Source organism: Somniosus microcephalus, chromosome 6, assembly GCF_052327205.1.
Source record: "Somniosus microcephalus isolate GS21.2 chromosome 6, FLI_Smic_1.0, whole genome shotgun sequence".
Taxonomy (NCBI): domain Eukaryota; kingdom Metazoa; phylum Chordata; class Chondrichthyes; order Squaliformes; family Somniosidae; genus Somniosus; species Somniosus microcephalus.
In genome coordinates, this window is record NC_140992.1 from 134327659 (window position 1) to 134352230 (window position 24572).

The 24572-nt window shown below is 45.6% G+C and overlaps 1 protein-coding gene across 3 annotated transcripts in view; it reads right to left on the bottom strand.

Moving 5' to 3' along the window:
• Nucleotides 1-262: 262 nt before the first annotated feature.
• LOC147116085 (AMMECR1-like protein) overlaps nt 263-24572 on the bottom strand; it is an 85128-nt gene continuing 60818 nt past the window's right edge. For 2 of the 3 annotated variants that reach the window (XM_085990795.1, XM_085990797.1), the window contains 6 exons: nt 14697-14807; nt 13779-13893; nt 10617-10754; nt 7941-8031; nt 7366-7462; nt 263-1347 (listed from right to left, as the gene is read on the bottom strand). In XM_085990795.1, coding sequence (XP_085846921.1) covers nt 1236-1347; nt 7366-7462; nt 7941-8031; nt 10617-10754; nt 13779-13893; nt 14697-14807 — 664 coding nt within the window. In that variant the 3' untranslated portion in view covers nt 263-1235. The remainder of the gene's footprint in view (nt 1348-7365; nt 7463-7940; nt 8032-10616; nt 10755-13778; nt 13894-14696; nt 14808-24572) is intronic. The other variant, XM_085990798.1, reaches the window with a different exon arrangement.

A 24572-nucleotide genomic window follows, 5' to 3' on the forward strand; every position in this document is an offset into this window, starting at 1 on the left:
GATCACTCAGGACAGCCTGGGATTCAAACCTGGGATCCTCTCGTCGCTTAGTGCTGCTCCTGGCAGTATCTTTACCACTAAGCCATTGGAGGAGCTGGCTTTGAACATTTAATCGGGCTCAATTAGCCTCAGAACATGAAAGAGCCCCGGGCACCACACTGCTAATATCCGACGTTAGCGCCGAGCGAGAAGGATCATTCCAGAGAGAGCAGGGCTATGGATAACAGGCATGTAATGTCATACACAGACCAAGAGACACAGAGTAAATACAATTCACTTTATCAAAGGGTTTTCATTCACAAAACGTGTACGTTTGGGCTTTAGATATACAAGTAATAAATGAGGCCAACAAAAAAAACGTTCGATTTTACTGCCCCTCCAATACTGTTGATTAAAAGATAACCGGATTATTGCCAGAGTGACTGCTGGAACTGGGACTGTGCTGTACTCTTGTATAATGTGCAGAGAAATCCAGCATCTACACTTGGTTTCTACTTGACCTGCAGGCATGCGGCACGTAATCTCATGCCAATTAGCACTTGGCAATTACGCACAGCGTGTCTGCTTGAAATCCTGTTATTTGCTTCAAGTTAATACTTACTTGTGTCACAGGAGACAGGACTTTTTAAGTAACATAGGAAAACGTTTCTATCCTGACCCTATTTTCAGTTGCACCTATTGGCAGACCATTGACTTGTACTAACTGAATAAAGTCAGATTCCATTTTTATTACACAGGATTTTGGAATTTTCCCCTATTTTGACCAGCGTTTTGGGGAATCACATCCCATGATTCACTCCATGAAAACTGAAAACCAGTGACCTTGCCTTTTGGCTTAGGGAGGCACAACTGAAAATAGCAACTTAGTGGAAACGCTGTCCTTTGTCAAAGAGCCTGAGCATCCTACGCACATCAATGGTTTCAGTACTAAAACCTGCAGCTCATATTTGGAGTCCTGCAAGTTACCAAAGTAAGGCAAACGTAGGTAAACAAGTATAGAAACAGAAACAAGATTTGTTAGAAATCCCTCCCCTTCCCCCAACAATATTCTACTGTTTCACCGCAGCATTCCGTTGCCAAGTCTGTCTGAGGTAGCGCTGACCGAAGGCGTGCTTGGCAACGGAAGCTAGCATCATAAAATAGTGCAGTAGTAAAAGTAACTAGACCAGGAAGAGGAGGCGTCACCCCCGATGAGGTCGTAGGTGGAGTCCCGTGATTGGTCGTTCAGCCTGTTGTCAGGAGTAATGATTGTAGAGAGGTGGGGCATGGAGGGTGCCATTTTGAAAATAGTGCTGTCGAGAGGCCATGTACTCAGCGTAGCTGATTGTTACTTTCTCGCTGCGATACCTGAGGAAAAAGAAATGGCAGCACATTAACGTGGTTGTGTCTGGTTAGATTTGAAACCAGACAGACAAGAGACACAATTAGACGTACCTTCTAAACCCCCTTCCTGAAAGCATAGACTAATGATCAGGTACTAGTGCACAGACGCCAAGTCAGCCCAACCACTACCTTCCCAAAGTGGCTACTCTTCATGATTGAGCCTCGGGGAGCGAGTGTCAGCAGGCCGTTTAATCATAACAGCGTCCGAACGTGATCCTGATCCTGTGAGGAAACCTATATCCACACACAGGCTGGTGTTCAGTAGCAATTTCTGATGACTGCCTTCTCCCGTCTCTCACCTTTTCCCTAGCAGAGGGGGACCCAAAGCAAATTGTAGTGGCCCAACTGCTGCTCTGACTGAGGTTGGCTAACTCAGCACGAGACGGAATCAGACATCACTGTCCAACGACTGATCTACTGGATTATCAGTTCCAAGGGAGCCAGCCAGCCTTTGGCTCAGTGGTAGCATTCTCGCCTCGAAGTCAGAAGGTGGAGGGTTCGAGCCCCACTCCAGACAGTCGCGCTGAGTGGAGACAAGAGCTTGGCTCTGAATTCTGGGTTAACATTCAGCAGGATACGGGTGTGGGTGTGGATGTGGGTGCCCCCCCCCCCACCACCCCACTCATCGTATGGGTTCTGGGCGCACATAAAACCCTCCTGCCGTATAGGACAAACCCCTATCAGCTGGCATAAAGATAGTTACGGCCATGGAAGGAGCTTTCAAGTTGCAGCCTGTCAGACTGCTAATCAGCCTGCAAATCCTTCCACTAGTTCACACTGTTCTCCAAGGGAGGAGTGTGAAAATCCAAAATGTTGGTTATCAGTTTCAAAGTGAAGCAACTAGATTCAAGGCCCACGTTCTTTTGCTTGTAAGTTAGAATCTTCACCTGCCATCAAGAAACCTTTTCACTTCCTTCCCCGTTTCAATTTTCTCCCCCAGTAGGTCAGCATGTGAAAACGGCAGGTTACCATTGTGCAGTTACGAGTTCTGACATTGTGCAGTTATGAGTTCTGACAAAGGGTATACACCTGAAACATTAGCCTGTCTTTTCACTCTTTTCAGATGCCAACAGACCTGTTGCGGTGGGAATTTCCAGTATTTGCTGCTTTTATTTCATGCATTTCATAGAATCATAGACTAGTACAGCGCAGAAGGAGGCCATTCGGCCCATCGAGTCTTTTTCGAAGAGCAATCCAGTCAGTCCCATTCCCCGGCTCTTTCCCCATATCCCTGCAATTTTTTCTCCAAATATTTATCCAATTCCCTTTTGAAGGTTACTATTGAATCTGTATCCATCACCCTATCAGGCAGTGCATTCCAAATCCTAAGCACTCAAAATAGTAGGGTTTACCCAGGATTTGAACCCAGGACCTGGGTTTCACTGATTTTTTTTGTTTCTCTGTTCTTTCCCACTCAATTCTCTGGCACAGGAAGGAAGGCGAGTTACTTCTGACCTTGAGCCAGCCAGCTAGCAGCAGACAAGCTGTTCAGGATGACCTATTAATCAAATTTCTTTCCATTAATTCTGTGGGGAAGAACATAGCCACCATTCAACAACTTCCAACTGCTAAACAGAAAACTCACCATGCAAGGATTCATACTGCGTACAACCTTCTATATGGCATCTTTAAGGTGGAAAAAACATCTCACTGTGTTTCACGGAGGAGTAAAAATATACCTTAATTGGAAATGCTTGACATGCAGAATAGAAGGAGCTTTACCACATTATACCTGTTCTGAGGAGTGCTTCCTGAGACAGTATAGAGGGAGCTTTACCCAGCATCTAACCCATTCTATACTTCATCTAGCAGTGCTTCCTGAAGTATTAGCTGTGGCTCAGTGGTAGCACTCTCACCTCTGAGTCAAAAGCTCGTGAGTTTAAGCCCCACCCCAGAGACTTGAGCACATAATCTAGGCTGACACTTCAACAACTTATATTTATATAGCACCTTTAATGTAATAAAACGTCCCAAGGCGCTTCACAGGAGTGTTATTAAAAAAAACTAAATTTGCCACCGAGCCATATTCGATGATGTTAGGCCAGATGACCAAAAGCTTGGTCGAAGAGGTTGGTTTTAAGGACCATCTTAAAGGAGGAAAGTGGAGAGGCAGAGAGATTTAGGGAGAGAATTCCACAGCTTAGGACCTAGGCAGCTGAAGGCACAACCACCAATTGTGGAGCATTTAAAATCGGGGATGTTCAAAAGGCCAGAATAGGCAGAGCGCAGAGATCCAGCAGGATTACAGGGCTAGAGGAGATTACAGAGATAAGGAGGGGCGAGGCCATGGAGGGATTTGAAAACAAGGATGAGAATTTAAAAATCAGCACGTTGCTTAACTGGGAGCCAATGTAGGTCAGCGAGCACAGGGGAGATGGGTGAGCGGGCGGCAGAGTTTTGGATGACCTCAAGTTTACGGAGGGTAGACCTAGGGAGGCCAGCCAGAAGTGCATTGGAATAGTCACATTTAGAGGTGATAAAGGCATGGATGACGGTTTCAGCAGCAGATATGGTGGAGATGGGCAATATTCCGAAGGTGGAAATGGGCAGTCTTAGTGATAGAACAGATATGAGTTAGGAAGCTCAATTTGTGATCAAATATGACACCAAGGTTGTGAACAGGCTTGGTCAGCTTTAGACAGTTACCGGGGAGAGAGATCAAATCAGTAGAAAGGGAATGGAGTTTGTGGCGTGAACCAAAGACAATGGCTTCGGTCTTCCTGACATTTAATTCGAGGAAATTTCTACTCATCCAGTGCTGGATGTCGGACAAACACTCTGATGGTATAGAGACAGTGGACGGCTCAAGAGAGGGGTGACGGAGAGGTGGGTATCATCAGCGTACATGTGAAAACTCACATTGTGTTGCCGGATGATGTCACTGAGGGGCAGCATGTAGATGAGAAATAGGAGGGGACCAAGGATAGATCTTTGGGGGACACCAGAGGTGACAATGCGGGATTGGGAAGAGAAGCCATTGCAGGTGATTCTATGGTTACGACTGGAAAGACAGAAATGAAACCAGGTGAGTGCAGTCCCGTCCAGCTGGACAATGGTGGAGAGACGTTGGAGCAGAATTTTGTGGTCAACCGTGTCAAAGGCTGCAGACAAGCCCAGAAGGACGAGAAGGGATAATTACTTTGTCGCAGTCAATTAGGATGTCATTTGTGACCTTGGTAAGAGCAGTTTCAGTACTGTGGCAGGGGTACAGTACAGTACTGAGGGAGAGCTGCGCTATCAGAGGTGCCAACTTTCAGATGAGATGTTAAACCGAGGCCCTGTCTGCCCTCTCAAGTAGACGCAAAAGATTCCACGGCACTATTAAAAAAGCGGGGTGTTCTCTCGGTATCTTTATCACTCAACCAACATCACCGATTATCTGGTCATTTATCGCATTGCTGTTTGTGGGATCTTGCTGTGCACAATGTGGCTGCCACATTTCCCTACATTATAACAGTGACTACACTTCAAAAGTACTTAATTGGCTGTGAAGTGCTTTAGGGTGTCCTGTGGTTGGGAAATGCAACTTCTTTCTTTAATGTAGAAGAAGCTTTACCCTGCATCTAGTCCACACAATACCGGCTCTTATTGAACACTTCCTGTGACAGTGTCTTGAATCTGACCTGGGAATGCTTGAAGCATCATTGTCGGAAGGGTACCTTGCACAACATACCCCAAGATCCTTTAAACAGCAAACAATGTCAAAAATCTAACAGCTCAGTTACCCAATCTGTTAAAGGCAAATCGTGTTTAACAAACTTGATCGAGTTTTTTGATGAGGTAATAGAGAGGGTTGATGAGGGCAACGTGGTTAACGTGGTGTACATGGACTTCCAAAAGGCATTCAACAAAGTGCCACATAATAGGCTTGCCAGCAAAGTTGAAGCCCATGGAATAAAAGGGACAGTGGCAGCATGGATACGAAATTGGCTAAGTGAGAGGAAACAGAGAGCAGTGGTAAATGGTTGTTTTTCAGACTGGAGGAAGGTATACAGCGGTGTTCCCCAGGGGTTGGTTCTAGGACCACTGCTTTTCTTGATATATATTAATGACTTGGATGTGGGTGTACAGTGCACAATTTCAAAATTTGCAGACTTGGAAGTATAGTGAACAGTGAGGAGGAGAGTGATAACACTTCAAGACGACAGACAGGCTGGTGGAGTGGGCGGACACGTGGCAGATGAAATTTAACGCAGAAAAGTGTGAAATGATACATTTTGGTAGAAAGAATGAAGAGAGGAAATATAAACTAACGGGTACAATCCTAAAGGGGGTGCATGAACAGAGAGATCTAGGGGTATATGTGCAAAAATCGTTGAAGGTGGCAGGGCAGGTTGAGAAAGCAGTTAAAAAAGCTTACGGGATCCTGGGCTTCATGAATAGAGGTATAGAGTACAAAAGCGTGGAAATGATGATGAGCTTGTATAAAACACTGGTTCGGCATCAACTGGAGTATTGTGTCCAATTCTGGGCACCGCACTTTAGGAAGGATGGGAAGGCCTTAGAGAGGGTGCAGAAAAGATTTACGAGAATGATTCCAGGGATGAGGGACTTCAGTTACATGGATAGACTGGAAAAGCTGGGGTTGTTCTCCTTAGAGCAGAGAAGATTGAGAGGAGATTTGATAGAGATGTTCAAAATCATGAGGGGTCAAGGCAGAGTAGATAGAGAGAAACTGTTCCCATTGGCAGAAGGGTCGAGAACCAGAGGACACAGATTTAAAGTGATTGGCAGAAGAACCAAAGGAGGCATGAGGAAAAACTTTTTTACTCAGCGAGTGGTTAGGATCTGCAATGCAATGCCTGATGGGGTGGTGGAGACAGACTCAATCACAGCTTTCAAAATGGAGTTGGATAAGTACCTGAAGGAAAACATTTTGCAGGGCTACGGGGAAAGGGCAGGGGAGTGGGGCTAGCTGAAGTGCTGTTGCAGAGCGCCGGCACGGGCTTGATGGGCCAAATGGCCTTCTTCCGTGCTGTAACCATTCTATGATTATATAACTAAAGAACAATCCCTTACACATCTGTAAGAATCCCTGAACACCAACAAGGGGCCCATACACATCTGTAATACACCGTAACAAATACAGAAGTGCGACATTTAATATTTAAAGGAGACTACCCAATCTATTTACCCATGTGTGGCAATATCATCTTGTACTTTGCCAAATACATCTACTTTTGTATAGGACTTAGTGCAAATAAACTTGGTTAATAGTCTTAGCCTGTACAAAAGAATCCCAACTGTGACATTTTCAGATCTGAATTCAGAGGAAAGAGGGAATCCTACAGAAACTCCAGTGCACAATATTACCACAAAATAGGCTAACTGTTAACCTTAAGTTTTGCACCCCAAAACATATACTCATGGAATACATGGGGTATATGTTACTAATGAGGAGATGACTACAACTGTTGAAGGGGAAACAGTGTATATAAAGCTCAAACCATAATAGACTACAGTTCCCCCAAACCAGTAAGGGACGAAGGGACTCATACAGATTTCGACTCCCTCCCTGCCCACTGAAACAAAGAACAGACCCCCACCCTAATACATATCTGTAATGCCACCTCAAACCCATGAGTGATCCAATAAACATCCACAACATCCCAGACCCAAATCAGCAATGGACTTCACCTTTAGTAATAAAACTCAAGGAAGAGAAAAGGCCATTTGGGCTACCGAAAATATTCCAGACTTAACCAGGGATAATCTCGCGCCTTAACTCCAAAACCAATAAAGGACACTATGCACACCTGTAATTCGCCCAGACCAAAAGTAAACAATATACGGGCTTCTCCTCTCCAGAACTACTGATACCTTACCTGCCTCAAGTCTCTCTCTGTACAGGTCAGTGTCTCACCTGCCTCCAATCTCCCTACATATGGATGACCTGCCTCCAGTCTTTATACAGATGCATGCGTCTCATTGGCCTCCAATCTATTTATACAGTTTTAGATATAGTTTTACTGTGTTACTCACCTGGTGAGTTTGATTGCTTTCCTGAATTCATTTGTGATTGGAGCTTTGTAACCTCCTTTACGCAGAAGAGAGTCTATGGTCTGAATCTGGTCCCAGTCTGCAACACAAACACACACAGAGGTAGTGCCAGAGACACATCCATACCTTGGTACCAGCTAATGCCTGTAGTTAGGTTCCAATTTCAGCCGGATGGCTGTGCCAGGTCACCGGCAGACAGCCCCATTCGAGACCCGTACACGAGTAACAATCACCAGGCCAATAAAGTAAAGGGAAAATATTAGAGGCAAAAAGGGGACACAAAGCTGCTTGTGATGCTTTCCCTATAACTGGATTTACTTAAAGCAAGCTCCACAAATAAATAAATTACATATATATCAAAAGTAAGGTTTCACACAAGGCAATGTGAGAATGTTAAAGTTGTTTTTCTATTACCACACAATGGGCCCAGCCTGAAGCACACAGCCTTCTGCAATGCTGAAATAGACAGCAACCGCCTTGCTTCCCTCCCCTCAATAAACACATGCAGAAACAGAGGGCTAGAGGAATAGATTCGCCAGGCTGTGGCTCACACCTACCCTGTTCCTTGGCCACTTCTGGTAAGTACGTTGCTGTGCGTTTTGCCCCCTTCTCATTCACAAACTCTATTCGAATCCCATGTACTCCCACCTAAACATAGATTCATCTTTATTACTATGAGAAAACAAAATATATTTCATTTAACACACCATCACTCGCTGCGTGAAAACGCGACCCCACGTCCAGTGCTAGGCCTACACCAAACTCCTACTTCAGTAACAGAATAGCTTATCAAAAGGTGAAAGGACTGACTGAATGGGTTGTTACTTTAAAACAAACCACCTTCTGTGATGGCTCATGCAGAATGGAACCCTGCAGACCAGAACAGTCCCAGGTGTATCCTGAGTTTGCTGATCTCAGCCAAGGTACTGGCAATTGCAATATAATTGGCCTCAGCCGATTACCACTCGACCTTCTAAACGCAAAGGAATTCAAGCCAAGTTTAAATTTACCCCTTTAAATCCTGGTATCATTCAGGTGAACCTGTGCTGTACCCCTTCCAAGGCCAATATACCTTTCCCGATGATCAGTGCCCAAAACTGAATGCAGTACACCAGATGGGGTTTGACCAAGGCTCTGTACAACTGAAGCATCACTTCCTCATTTTTGAATTCCAACCCTCTTGAGATAAAGGCCAACATTCCATTGGCCTTCTGATTACTGTTGATACCTCTGCACTAGCCTTTAGTGATTTGTGTACATGGACATCCAAATCCCTTTGCTCCTTCACATCTTCCAGTGTCTCACCACTGAGAATGTATTTTGATTTGCCTTTCTCAGATCCAAAGTGGATGATTTCACACTTGCCCACATTGAACTGCATCTGTGATAGTTTTGCCCACTCACTTAGGCTGTTTATGTCCTTTTGTAACTTCCCCCCCCCCGATTCAAACAACTTACTGTGCCTCCTAATTTAGTGTCATCTGCAAACTTGGATATACAACTTAGACCCTGATCATTAATGCTTTAAACAGCGAGCCTCATTGGCAACCACGTTCCACGATCCTTCATTGCCTGCTTACACTTATAGTGAATGGTTTAATTAAAAGCATTTGAATTCTTATTTTGAAGTGATTATTGTCCCGACACAGCAGACTGTCAGATGGTAGGTCGACATGGTGAGGAGCTGCTATGAGGGGTCTGATCTCTGATTCCCCGCTGTCGGAGCTAGGGGCCCCCACGTCTAGAACTCACGCAGAATTGTTCAATTTCGTGAACTCTTTGTTCTGCTGGTTGGAGCAAGTGGCCTGCCCCTCACACCAGCAGGCCTGGTGAGTATAACTCGATCAATTCCCTCAATAGGACGTCTGCATATGAAGACAATTAATACTACAAAGCTGCATATAGAAATCAGGAGGCAATGATGGGATACATCAGCAAGGCTCAGAGTATACACAGAGAGTGCAACATGATGCTCACAGTTAGGGAATGCAGCTGTGCCATCAAGTGGTTATATTGCAGCACAGCATCTGTCTGTCCCTTCTACCACTCTGACATCTGGAGGAGAAACAGACAGTTGCTGATTGGGGGAGGGGGGTACCCGTTGGGCGAGGTGACAATCTGATGCTGCTTCATTCTTTAGGTTGCACATCCATTTAAAGAGTAACATGCCCACGACCCATATACCATTTACAGTATTCAGGATTGAGAGTGGCTAGCTCTATGGGATTATGTTTATACTGTCAGTGTATCTGGCCAGTTCTGTTAAAGTTTACACCAAAATGCTAACCTTTCTCTTTCAGATGCTAATCCACCCGTTGTGCATCTCCAGCATTTTCTGCTTTTTGTGAGATTAACACAGGACCTGACCCGATGAGAAAACGATTGATGAAAGCTGTAAGATTAATAAGCTGACCAGTAAAAAAAAAGCCACATTCACTTTTGTTAGAACTTTGATCAACAATGAAAAAAAAATAGCCAGAGCCAGATGCACTATTGAGTCGGTGAGTTTTCATCACTCATTCTACCAGTAGGAAGGGCAGCGGAGATCAAGTCTTTCTACAACAACACAACTTGTATTTATATAGCGTCTTTAATGCAGTAAAATATCCCAAGGTGCTTCACAGGAGCGTTACCAAACAAAATTCGACACCGAGCCACATAAGGAGATATTAGGGCAGGTGACCCAGAGCTTGGTCAAAGAGGGAGGTTTTAAGGAGCGTCTTAAAGAAGAGAGGTAGCGAGGCGGAGCGGTTTAGGCAGGGAATTCCAGAGCTCAGGGTCTTGGCTGCTGAAGGCATGGTAGAGCGATTAAAATTGGGGATGCTCAAGAGGCCAGAATTGAAGGAGCGCAGATATCTCGGAGGGTTGTAGGGCTGGAGGAGATTACAGAGATAGGGAGGGGCGAAGCCATGGAGGGATTTGAAAACGAGGATGAGAATTTTAAAATCACAGCGTTGCTTAACCGGGAGCCAATGTAGGTCAGCGAGCACAGGGTTGATGGGTGAACAGGACTTGGTGCGAGTTAGGATACAGGCGGCAGAGTTTTGGATGACCTCAAGTTTACGGAGGGTAGAAAATGGGAGGCCGTCCAGGAGTGTGTTGGAATAGTCAGGTCCAGAGGTAACAAAATCATGGATGAGTCAGTGTGCAGTCTATCAGTGGATGAGTGAGATCTTCACAACAGTGTCAATAGAGAATACAGACAGTCTGATGCCCAAAACCCCATGCTGCACCTTCCTTTCATCTTCCTTCCTGGATGGATGCATTCTTCGCAGAGTGCTGTGACCAGGTGGCCCTGGTGCTCCTGAGCTCTTTTGTGAAACATCAGAGAGGGGGACAACGTTGAATAAGATTCCGTCACCTTTGGTAACCTATCCACAAATAAGGTAAGGATAGGGAGCAGTGTGGGAGTAATAGGCTAATTTTGATTTTGAATATAACAACTTTCATTTACATAGCACCTTGAACGCAAAAAAAATCCCAAGACACGTGCCCATCTTTCCCGCAATTCCATGTTTGAACCCCTCCAATTAGGTTTCTGGCCCTGCCATAGCACAAATCAAATGACATTCTCCGTGACTGTGACCATGGAGCATTATCACTCATCTTTCTAGACCAGTCTGCAGCCTTTGACACAATCGATCACACCATCCATCCTCCATCCCTTTCCTTGTCCAACTGAATGGGACTGCCCTCACTTGGTTCCATTCTTGCCTATAAAATCGGAGCAGAAAATCTAAAGCAATGGCTTGTCTTCCCGCCCCCACACCGATACCTCTGGAGTCGCCCAAGGATCTATCCTTGGTCTCCTCTTATTCCTCGTCTACACGCTGCCCCTTGACGACAGCATCTGAAGACATGGTGTCAGGTTCCACATGTACACTGATGGCGCCCAGATGTACCGCTCCACCACCTCTCCCAATCCCTTGCCTGGCGTTGTGTTGTCAGACTGCTTTTCCAACTCTTGGGTGTGATGCAATTTCCTTCAATTAAACATTGGGAAGACTGGAGTCATTGTCTTTGACCTCCCCCACAAACTCTGTTCCCTCGCCACTGATTCCAAACCCCTCCCCTGCCAATGTCTCAGGCTGAGCCAAACTGTTCACAACTTTACCGTCCCATTTGACCCTGAGCTGAGCTTCCGACCCCATATCCTCTCGATCGCAAAGACCACCTACTTCCACCTTCATAATATCGACCATCTGCACCCCTGCCTCAGCCCATCTGCTGCTGAAACCCTCACCCGTGCTTTTGTTACTGTCAGAACCAACTATTCAACGCTCTCCTGGCCGGCCTCCCATCTTCCACCCTCCATAAACCTGAGCTCATCCAAAGCTCTGCTTTCCGTATTCTAACCCACACAAAATCTAGCTCACCCATCACCCTAGGCTCGTTGGCCTCCATTAGCTCCCAATCCACCAATGCCACACATTTTAAATTCTCATCCTCGTGTTCAAATCCCTTCGTGGCCTCACTCCTCCCTATCTCTGTAACCTCCTTCAGCCCTACAACACTCCAAGAACTCTGCATTCCTACAACTCAACCCTCTTATGCATCCCCCACTCCCTTTGCCCCACCATTGGTGGTCATGCCTTCAACCATCTAGGCCCTAAGCTACAGAATTCCCTCCCTAAACCTCTCCACACCTCTCCTCCTTTAACACAACAACAACTTGCATTTATATAGCGCCTTTAACATGGTGAGGCATCCCAGGGCATTTCACAGGAGCGTTGTCGAACAGGATTCGACACCGAGCCACATAAAGGGATATTGGGACAGGTGACCAGGGGCTTGATCGAAGAGGTAGGTTTTGAGGAGCATCTTAATGGAGTAGAGAGGCGGAGAGATTCAGGGAGGGAATTCCAGGGCTGAGGGCCTTTCCAACTGAAGGCACAGCCGCCAATGAAGGAGCAAAGGAAATCGGGTATTCACAAGCAGCCAGAATTGAAGGAACGCAGAGTTCTCGGAGGGTTGTAGGGCTGGAGCTGTTAGAGATAGGGAGGGGCAATGCTGTGAGCAATTGGGCCAAGAGAGGGATAACTCTGACCAAGAAGCCTGGGACCGGGTCTCTGCGACACCCAACAAGGCACACTTGACAGCAGCTGATGTGACTAACTGCTTTCTTGCCTCAACTGCTGAATTCTTAACCAAACTGCTACCTGCTCAGGGTCCTGTTAAGACCACTGCAAAGGGACCGAGAGCTATTAGGCAAAACCGGGTGGCCTCTGAAGTTGTACTCGAAGCCTCTTAGAAGCAATTGAGACCTGCTGCAAAGATGGATTATGACACAGCTCCTGGTACTTGACGTGCGCAAATCTGTGCTTATAGATTGTCCACTGACCAACTAGCTATTATCCCCTAGATAGACAACAGTAGGGATCTTACTAGCATTCTGCACTGGTAAGCTAAGTGGTTTAAGTTAAAAAGACAGATCTTGCATTTGTATAGCACCTTTCATGTCTTGAGGATGTCCCAAAGTGCTTCACAGCCACCAAAATATTTTTGAACTATAGTCACTGTTGTATTGTAGGCAAATGCAGCAGCCAATTTGTGCACAGCAAGGTCCCACAAACAATAATTAGATAAATAGATAATTTGTTTTTAGTTGTGTTGATTGAATAAATATTGGCAAGGATGGGAGAATTTCCCAACTCTTATTCAGATAGTGCCATGGGATCTTTTACGTCCACCTGAGGGGGCAGACGGAGCCTCAGTTTAACATCTCATCCAAAAGACAGCACCTCTGACAGTGCAGTATTACCTCAGTACTGCACTGAAGTGTCAGCCTGGATTATGTGCTCAACTCTCTCGAGTGGGACTTGAACCCACAACCTTCTGAATCAGAGGCAAGCGTGCTACCTACTGAGCCAAGATGGATAACAGTTGGTTAAACATAAGCAGTACCCTTGCATATGCTTGGGGGTTCATGAGCCAACCTACAACACAGTATTCTGGAATAGGCTATGTCCCTGTCGACACCATGTGCGCTCCATAATGGGCAAACAGAAACCCTATATGGCGGGTATAGATTTCCAAGTAGTTTGATTTGTAAGAACAGTGATGGGTTTCCATGCACCAAAAAGAATCAGTATACATTGGCCCCTGCTGGAGTGTGCATGGGTGGATGTCAGGTTAAGGACAGGGTCCAGCTCTGCTGTAGTAACTCCCCCACCACCATCTGCCGACACTCACTGTCCAGGCATAGATGTTTCAGATATCAGAAAGCTGCCCACACCCCGAGACCTTATTCTAGAACAACTCAGCGCCTTCAAGAGATGAAGGGACAACACAGGAGAAAAATGTACCATGAGAAACACTTTCTATTTAATTTTAAAAGGATTGCCCCCGCCCCAGCCTCCTGTGGTGACAATGAGTTTGAACTGGAATTCCATTACCTCCCAGTCCAGGTAATCACTGGCATCCTCGAAATTAGTGAGCAGCGAAACAGAGCAGAAGAGTTTGGGAAGTTCCTCACGAGTCAGCGGGGGGAAGCGGCTGTCCTTAAGGGCACTGTGAGGAGAGAAAGATATCAACGAGATAAGGCTGCACATTTCAGAGTATTGATGGAACACTACCCACTACGCATGAAGGAGAAGCTAAGAATCTGGGTAATGGTGATACGTGGGGCGGAGGTTGTTGGTTAAATTAAAAGTCCACTGAATGTTAAGAATTCAAATGTTTCTTTCAATTACAGTTCTTATTCAGAACAATAGAAAGAGCCTCACATGCTATCCTACCAAAATCAGAAACCACAAAGGTTATTTCTCCACTTATACCACATCCATCACCCCACCAAATCGAGAGGCTTCTCCTAACCCCAGTCGAGACCGCCACAGTATACTCCATTCAGTCAGGAGCTATACAGGTTACAGTGCCCTCCCCAAAGTCAGGAGCTGCACAGGTCACCCAGTCAAGAACTGCACAGGTTCTGGTCCCCAACTCCAGTCAAAGCTGCTCCAATTACCCCCAGCACCAACAGCTGCACAGGTCACCTCATGCTCTCAGTCTGCTGTCTTGCCAACGGTTACACATTATGAAGTCTGCCTTGCACTATGTGGTGTACAGCAGATATGGGGACTTCCAGAGTTTCCATTTACAGTGGTCCCAACATCACTATATGGATGAAAAAAATTACCCATCGCGGTCATAGAATATACAGCACAGAAAAAGGCCATTCGGCCCAACTAGTCTATGCTGGAGTTTATAACAAGAGTTATACTAATACAAAACTGAGACCAGGGAGCATATTTTCACACTGGTAACACCATCTTTGAGTCCTCATCATTACATATAGAGGGTTTGAATATTCTTACCTGGTAAGTGTGTATTCCCTGAGTCCTGAATGGAGGTTCATGGCAGAGAAGGTCCCAATGCAGCCTCGCAGGCGTTTATCCCGACCCATCTTCCACGTTACAAACAACGGGCTAGAAAACACAAGGCCATTCATTCCTACATAATAGAATCAGGTCGTATAGACTGCACAGAACACAAACACCTGACACGAGACTCTGCTGTACAGATCTAATATGCAGACAGGAAGCCCCGAGTATTGGAGGGTAACTGTGGTCCAGTCCCTTGGGAGTTCTGGGTTTCGCCCAGTAAATTAGTTATTCTGACCGTAGTCCTATTTCCTTCAAATATCCTACCTAGGGCTCCGAGATCTTTGGATATTCTGGGGATAACCCTGTGTCTCTCAGACGGGGATTATCCCAGCACATCAGATATCTGGGAATAGACGGGTAACTCAGAATATCTTTCAGTAACCCCTGTAGCTAAGATATTGTGTGGACAATGTGCTAGTATGCATATACTGGTACTACAGATATTCTGGTACCCCCATATATTCAGCATACAATCTGCTGCTACAGATATTCAGGGTACAATCTGGGGCTACAGATATTCAGAGTATAATCTGGAATTACAGATATTCAGGGTATAAATTGGGACTACTCTAGGACCAGATAATCTGGAATAAGCTTTGTATCCCAAATATTCAACAAACAATGTTATATCCAATATTCTAGAATTTGTTCTTTTTTTAAGATATGATATGGATTGTGTATTATCCCAGATATTCCTATACGGACGTGTGACTCTTGTAGTCTAGGACCTAGATATTTTGGAGTATGTCTGGTACCACAGCTATTCTGGAATTAGCCACATGCTTTAGGTACTCTGGGATTGGTCAGTTACATCATATTTTTGGGAACATACAGAGGGTCAACATTAATGGTGGGGGCGCCATGTGGAGACCAGTCACAAGTGGTGTTAGGGCTATTAATCTTCACAATTTAGATCAATGATTTGGATGAAGGCGTCAGGGGTACTGTCCACAGGTTTGTGGATGACAAAGATCTGTGTTGGTGTCAGAACCCTTGGAGAAAAAAAATGACAATGTAATCCACAAGCGATGAAGGAATGGGCCCACATCTGGCAGTTGACATTTAACATAGATAAATGTAGTGTAATGCACGTGGGTAGGGCGAACACCAAGGATGTGTATAGCATGCTGGGCTCTGAAATAAAGTCTGTTGAGAGGGAAAGACACCGGTGTGTTACAGTGCACGAGTCTCTAAAGGTCCGCGACCAGTGCTGAATGGCCATAAGGAAAGCAAACAGGGTATTAGGATGTATGGCTAGAACAATCCAATATAAAACAAAGAGCACCTTAGTATCTTGGTTAGAATACAATGATACAGCACAGAAGGAGGCCATGCAGCCCATCGTGCCTGTGCTGGCTCTTTGAAAGAGCTCTCCAATTAGGCCCACTCCCCCCTGTTCTTTCCCCATATCCCTATAAATGTTTTCCCCTTCAAGTATTTATCCAATTCCCTTTTGAAAGTTGTTACAGAATCTACTTCCACCACCCTTTCAGGCAGTGGTTAGGCCCCATCGAGAATATTGTGTGCAGTTCTGATCCGCTGACATGGTGGGAGTTACAGAGGCCCTAGAAAAGGTTCAGAGGTGGGCTACTAGATTAATACCTAGTCTAAAAGCACTTAGTTGTCACAATAGGTTCAGGAGCTGGGTCTTTTTACTCTAGACAAACAGACTTGAGACACTAAACTGTGTACATGCAGACAGATTATTTGAATTAGATATGTAACAACGAGGGGACATGCATACAAGTTATGTAAGCATAGAGCGAGGTTAGATGTTAGGATTAGGGTTCCCCACAGGTCACTGACCCTTGGAATAGATTGACGACTCGTAAAATGGGTGCAGATTCACTACAAATGTTCAAAAGGCAGCTGGACGTGTTCCGAGGGGATGCTGATACTGCAGTGTACAAAAGGTAGGTGGGATGTTGGGTGATGTACCACGTGGTCACTGTTATTGGCCAGAACTGGTTTTTGTTCCCCTTTGGGAGCCAGAGAATAATTTCCCAGAACTTTTTTCCTGAATTGACCAAGGTTTTTTTTTTCCATCTATTTTGTGTCTCTTTTCCAGGAGATCACATGACTACTGGTGGGTGGGCCGTTTTGGGCGGTCATGTTGCTTAATTGCAACACAGTTGAATAAGACAGACTTTGCAGGCTGGTCTTTTTCTATCCATCTTTTTAATATGTTCATACAGGGAATGTCACAGCTCAGAGCCCATTTTAAAGAGGGAGCAGTAGCATAATGGTTATGTTACTGGACTACTTGTCCAGAGTCCTGGACTCATGATCCAGAGACACAACTTCAATGGCAGCTGTGGAATATAAATTCAGTTAAATAAATCTGGAATAACAAGCGAGTGTCAGTAATAGCCACCATGAAACTACCGGATTTTCCTAAAACCCATCTGGTTCACTAATGTCCTTTAGGGAAGGAAATCTGCAGTCCTTATGATGACCTATATGTGACTCCAGACCCACAGCAATGTGGTTGACTCTTAAGTGCCCTCTGAAATGGCCTAGCAAACCACTCAGTTGTATCAAACCACTAGGAAAAACAATAACAATAAAACCAGATGGACCACCCGGCATCGACCTAGGCACTGGATTCAGAACCAGCCCAGTCAACCCTGCAACATCCTCCTCACAAATGTAGATTTCAAAACAAAATGCTGAAAGCCTGTTTGGCCCAGTGGTAAGGGCATGAAATGGTTAAACTTCGAGGCACAGAAAAGGTGCCAGTCATCAAAGTCTGCCATTATTGGAGAACACACTGAAACTGGACAATGAAAGCATTGACTCATGATTAACTCTGAAAAGGACATTGACATTGAACTATGAGGCCTTGAATCATGATTGGTTTCGATGGGAAAAATTAACATCTGGACAACGTTCTGAGTTTAACTGAAACAATGAGGGTCACGATAGACTTCCTGACATGAATGGAAGATACACGAGTCTCGAGCAGACAATCAGCCAACCGCCCATCAACAGTAATAGAAATCACATTGAAAGCGGGAAAGATGAGTTATCTTCGATCTCACAACTCTCTACACCTCCGGTGATTGAATTACAGGTTGACGAGGTGTGAATGTCGGACAGTTCAGCAAACCGACAACCGAAACTGGTTGGGGGAGGCCCAGCATGGGGCCAGGTGACTAAATGGACTATAAGAAGGAACCACACCACAAGCTCTCTCTCTCTCGGAAGCTAGCTCTGACTACAGCAACTGTCAGGCTTAAGAAGAAAGGGAAAACGGTCATCTCCAGCTCCCTGCAATCGATGTCGGCCACGACCAGCCGGACGGGTGATTGTAAGTATCAGCTGACTCGACAAGGGGTTTGCGCTGTGTAGGCAGCTGCAGTCAGATAAAGGAGGACAGGGACAGATCATCTCCGATCCAGGCCTACAATCCACAACGGTTATGACCGGCCGTATGGGTGATTGTAAGTTTCAGCCAAATCTCAACAGGTTTTTGTCTGTGTTTTGTTGGTTTTAATAAACTAACAGTTTTGGGTTGAACCTAAACCTTTGTGTCGTCTACCATTTTGTTCCTGTAAAACCCAGAGTCAAAGAACTCTTGTAAGGACGAGGAAATTAAACACCTTACACAAACATCCGAAATTGCTGTCCCACAGATTAGTCAAGCAACAGCCTGACATAGTCATACTCACAGAATCATACTTTTCAGCCAACATCCCAGTTCCTCCATCCCACTGGCAGGACAGACCCACCAGAGCTGGCAGCACAATCGGGAAGGAGTGGTCCTGGGAGTCCTCAACATTGACTCCGGACCCCATGACGTCTCATAGCCAAGGAAACCTCCTGCTGATTATCACCTACTGCCCTCCCTCAGCTGATGAATCAGTACTCCATGTTGAACACCACTTGGAAGAAGCACTGAGGGAAGCAATGGCACAGAATGTACTCTGGGTGGGGGACTTCAATGTCGGCAGCACCACTACTGACCACATAGCTGCCACATTGGGTCTGCGGCAGATGGCGCGAGAACCAACACAAGGAAAAAACCTACCTGACCTCGTCCTCACCAATCTACCTGTCGCAGATACATCTGTCCATGACAGTGTTGGTAGGAGTGACCACCCACAGTCCTTGTGGAGACAAAGTCCCGTCTTCACACTGAGGACACCCTCCATTGTGCTGTGTGGCACTACCACTGCGCTAAATGGGATAGATTAAGAGCAGATCTAGCAGCTCAAAACTGGGCATCCATGTATGCTGTGGGCCATCAGCAGAGGAATTGCATTCCACCACAATCTGTCACCTCATATTCCTCACTCTGCCATTACCATCAAGCAAGGGGACCAACCTGGTTCAATGAGGAGTGTAGAAGAGCATGCCAGGAGCAGCACCAGGTGTACCTAAAAATGAGGTGCCAACCTGGTGAAACTACAACATAAAACTATATGCATGCTAAACTGAGGAAGCAGCATGCTATAGATTGAGCTAAGCAATCCCACAATCAGCGGATCAGATCAAAGCTCTGCACATCCAGTTTTGAATGGTGGTGGACAATTAAACAACTAACTGGGAGGAGGAGGCTCCATGAACATCCCCAATGATAGCAGAGCCCAGCACAAGTGCAAAACAACAAGGCTGAAGCGTTTGCAACCATCTACAGCCAGAAGTGCCGAGTGGACGATCCACTTCAATCTACTCCTGAGATTCCCACCATCACAGAAGCCAGTCTTTAGCCAATTCGATTCACTCCACGCGATATCAAGAAACGGCAGAGCGTACTGGGATACACCAAAGGCCATGGGCCCAAAAGCATCCCGGCTGTCATGCTGAAGACTTGTGCTCCAGAACCCGTCACGCCTCTAAATAAGCTGTTCCAGTACAGCTACAACACTGGCAGCTACCTGAATAAGTGGTAAATTGCCCAGGTATGTCCTGTCCACAAGAAGCACGACAAATCCAATCCAGCCAATTAGCACACCATCAGCCTCAATCATCAGCAAAGTGATAAAAGCGCTGTCGATAACACCTTCCAAGCGGCACTTACTCACCAATAACCTGCTCACCAATACTCAGTTTGGGTTCCACCAGGACCACTCGACTCCAGACCTCATTACAGCCTTGGTTTAAACATGGGCAAAAGAGCTGAAATCTAGAGGTGAGGTAAGTAACTGCCCTCGACATCAAGGAAGCAGTTGACCAAGTGCGGCATCAAGAAGCCCTAGTAAAAATTTAAGTCAATGGGAATCAGGGGGAAAACTCTCCAATTGCTGCAGTCATACCTAGCACAAAAGAAGATGGTTGTAATTGTTGGCGGCCAATCATCTCAGTCCCAGGACATCGCTGCAGGAGTTCTTCAGGGCAGTGTACTAGGCTCAACCATCTTCAGCTGCTTCATCAATGATCTTCCCTCCATCATAAGGCTATGTTCGCTGATGAATGCACAGTGTTCAGTTCCATTCCTAACTCATAAGATAATGAAGCAGTCCGAACCCGCATGCAGCAAGGCCTGGACAACATTCAGGGTGGGCTGATAAGTGGCAAGTAACATTCGCGCCACACAAGTGCCGGGTAATGACCATCTCCAACAAAAGAGAGTCTCGCCACCTTCCCTTGACATTGAACGGGATTACCATCGCCGAATTCACCACCATCAACATCCTGGGGGTCACCATTGACCAGAAACTTAACTGGACCAGCCACATAAATACTGTGGCTACAAGTGCAGGTCAAAGGCTAGGTATTCTGCAGCAAGTGACTCACCTCCTGACTCCCCAAAGCCTTTCCACCATCTACAAGTCAGAAATCAGGAATGTGATGGAATACTCTCTACTTGCTGGGATGAGTGCAGCTCCAACAACACTCAAAGCTCGACACCATCCAGGACAAAACAGCCCGCTTGATTGGCACCCCCTGTACCACCTTAAACATTCACTCCCTCCACCACCGGCGAACCGTGGCTGCAGTGTGTACCATCTACAAGATGCACTGCATCAACTCGCCAAGGCTTCTTCGGCTGCACCTCCCTAACCTGTGATCTCTACCAACTAGAAGGTCAAGGGCAGCAGGCGCATGGGAACACCCTCCAAGTTTCCTTCCAAGTCACACACCATCCTGACTTGGAAATATATCGCCAATCCTCCATTGTAGCTGGGTCAAACTCCTGGAACACCCTCCCTAACAGACTGTGGGATTACCGTCACGTCAAGGACTGCACCGGTTCAAAAAGGCGGCTCACCACCACCTTCTCAAGGACAATTCAGGATGGGCAATAAATGTTGGCCTTGCCAGAGACGCCCACACAGAATTACAGCACAAAAGGAGGCCATTCGGCCCGTCAAGCTCATGCCGGCTCTCTGCAACAGCACTTCAGCTAGCCCCACTCCCCCGCCCTTTCCCCAAACCCCTGCAAAAAAATTTCCTTCAGGTACTTATCCAACTCCCTTTTGAAAGCCACAATTGAATCTGCCTCCACCACCCTTTCAGTGAGGTGAGGTGAGGCGGAGCTTAAAACCGGCAGCGACCCGAGGCCCGACCACAGCATCGGACCTGGGTGTGAGCAGTGAGGTGAGGCGAGGCGTACCAATTCAACAGCAGAGGAGAGAGGTAAAAAATAATCCAAGAGTGACGTCACCAGGAAGCAGGTAAGTGATTGGTTGGATTGGTTGGTGAGTATTTCTTTCTTCTTTTCATTACAAGCTTAAATTCTGCATTTTTTTTCTAGGGTCTCTGTGCTGTAGTGGAGACAGTTGGTAAACCATTTAACTGGTGTAATTAGAGGGATTGATTTAATTTAAATCCAATTAATTAAAGGGGATACTAGCATCTATAATCGGGCAGAGGGTGTCCAGAACTAACAATAAAAAATTTAATTAATTACATAGAATGGAGGTGATGTGTTACTGTTGCGAGATGTGGGAGCCGGTAGACCCCATTGAGGCTAACGGTGATTACATCTGTGACAAGTGTCTGCTGCTACAGGATCTCCAGCTCCGTGTTGATGAGCTGGAGTCTGAGCTTCAGACACTGCGACACATCAGGGAGGGGGAGAAGTACCTGGACTCTGTGTATCAGGAGGTGGTCACACCTATGAAGTTAATTAATTCAGATGTAGCCCATGGTCAGGGACAGGACAGTGTGACTACGAGCGAGGCAGGTACAGGGATCCAGGAGGTAGTGTTGGAGGAGCCGCAGCCCTTGCTCTTGTCCAACAGGTTCGAGGTTCTTACTCCCTGTGGGGACGGGAGCAGGGGCTGCAGGGAGGATGAGCAACCTGGCCACAGCACCGTGGAGCGGGGGGCCATTCAAGAGGGGGGAGTAAATAGAAATGTTGTAGTGGTAGGGGATAGTATTATTAGGGGGATAGATAGAGTTCTCTGCAGCCAAGAGCGAGAGTCCCGTAGGCTGTGTTGCCTACCCGGTGCCAGGGTTAAGGACATCTCCTCTGGGCTGCAAAGAAACTTGCAGTGGGAGGGGGTGGATCCAGTCGTCATGGTCCATGTTGGTACAAACGACATAGATAGGCTTAGGAAGCCGGTTCTGTTAAAGGAGTATGAGCAGCTAGGGGTCAAATTAAAAAACAGAACCTCAAGGGTAATAATCTCTGGATTATTACCTGAGCCATGAGCGAATTTGGCTAGGACAAATAAAATTAGAGAGTTAAATGCATGGCTCAAAGACTGGTGTGGGAGAAATGGGTTTTGCTTCCTGGGACACTGGCACCAGTACTGGGGCAGGAGGGAGCTGTTCCGTTGGGACGGGCTTCACTTGGCCAGTGCTGGGACTAGAGTCCTGGCGGATCATATAACTAGGGCTGTAGAGAGGGCTTTAAACTAACTAGTGGGGGGGAGGTTCCTAGAGAACAAATAATAAAAATGACAACAGAGAAGGTCATAGACTTAGGTAGCAGTGGGGAAATTAAAAACCAGAGCGTGTCAGGAAGGGGCAGAAGGTATGGAGTAAAAGGTAAAGTAATAAAAAGGGTAAAAGCAGGAACTAAGTGTCACAAAACACATTTGAAAGTTCTCTATCTGAATGCACGTAGCATTCGTAACAAAATAGACGAGTTAATGGCACAAATAGCTACATATGGGTATGATCTTGTGGCCATTACAGAAACATGGCTGCAGGGTGACAATGCCTGGGAATTAAACATACCAGGTTATTTAACAATCAGGAAGGACAGGCAGGAAGGAAGGGGAGGTGGGGTAGCTATGTTAATAAAGGAAGGAATCACTGTAATACAGAGAAATGATATTGGGTCAAAAGATCAGGATAATGAAACAGTTTGGGTGGAGATAAGGAATAATAAGGGGAAAAAAACACTAGTGGGCGTAGTCTATAGGCCTCCGAACAGTCGCAACTCGGTTAGACGGAGTATCAATCAGGAAATAGTTGAGGCTTGTAATAAGGGAACATCTATAATTATGGGGGATTTTAATTATCATATTAATTGGACAAATCAAATTGGGCAGGGCTACCTTGAGGATGAGTTCATTGAGTGTATTAGGGATGGGTTTCTTGAGCAGTATGTAACTGAACCGACCAGGGGGCAAGCAACCTTAGATCTGGTCCTGTGTAACGAGACAGGATTAATTAAAAATGTCCTAGTAAAGGATCCCCTTGGAATGAGTGACCATAACATGGTTGAATTCCATATTCAATTAGAGGGTGAGGAGGTTGTATCTCAAACAAGCGTGCTAAGCTTGAATAAAGGAGACTATGAAGGTATGAGAGCAGAATTGAGTAGAGTGGATTGGGAAAATAGATTAAAGGGTAAGACGATACATGATCAGTGGTGTACATTTAAGGAGTTATTTTACAACTTCCAAAAAAATATATATTATCCACTGAGAAAAAAAAGGGTGTAAAAGAAAAGACAGCCATCCGTGGCTAAGTAAAGAAATTAAGGATAGTATTCGACTAAAAACAAGGTCATATAAGGTAGCCAAATCTAGTGGGAGGATAGAGGATTGGGAAAACTTTAAAAGACAGCAAAAAATAACAAAAAGATTGATTAGGAAAGGGAAGATAGATTATGAAAGTAAATTAGCAAAAAATATAAAAACAGATAGTAAGAGTTTTTATAGTTATATAAAAAGAAAAAGGGTGGCTTAAGTAAATGTTGGTCCCTTAGAGGATGAGACCGGGAAATTAATGGTGGGAAATATGGAGATGGCAAAAACACTGAATGAATATTTTGTATCAGTCTTTACAGTAGAGGACACCAAGAATATCCCAACACTGGACAAGCAGGGGGCTATGGGGGAGGGGGGGGGGGGGTGGGGGGAGGAGATAAACACGATCAAAATCACTAAGGAAGTGGTACTCGGTAAAATAATGGGACTCAAGGCGGATAAATCGCCTCGACCTGATGGCTTACATCCAAGGGTCTTGAGGGAAGTGGCGGTAGGGATTGTGGATGCATTGGTAATAATCTTCCAAAACTCCCTGGACTCAGCAAAGGTCCCGGCAGACTGGAAAACTGCTAATGTAACACCCTTATTTAAAAAGGGCAGTAGACAGAAGGCTGGAAACTATAGACCGGTTAGCCTAACATCTGTGGTAGGTAAAATTTTGGAGTCCATTATTAAGGAGACAGTAACAGGACATTTGGATAATCATAATTTAATAAGACAAAGTCAGCATGGTTTTATGAAGGGGAAGTCATGTTTGACAAATTTGCTGGAGTTCTTTGAGGAAGTAACATACAGGGTGGATAAAGGTGAACCAGTGGACGTAGTGTATTTAGACTTCCAAAAGGCATTTGACAAGGTGCCACACAAAAGATTATTGCTTAAGATAAAAAAATCACGGGATTGGGGGTAATAT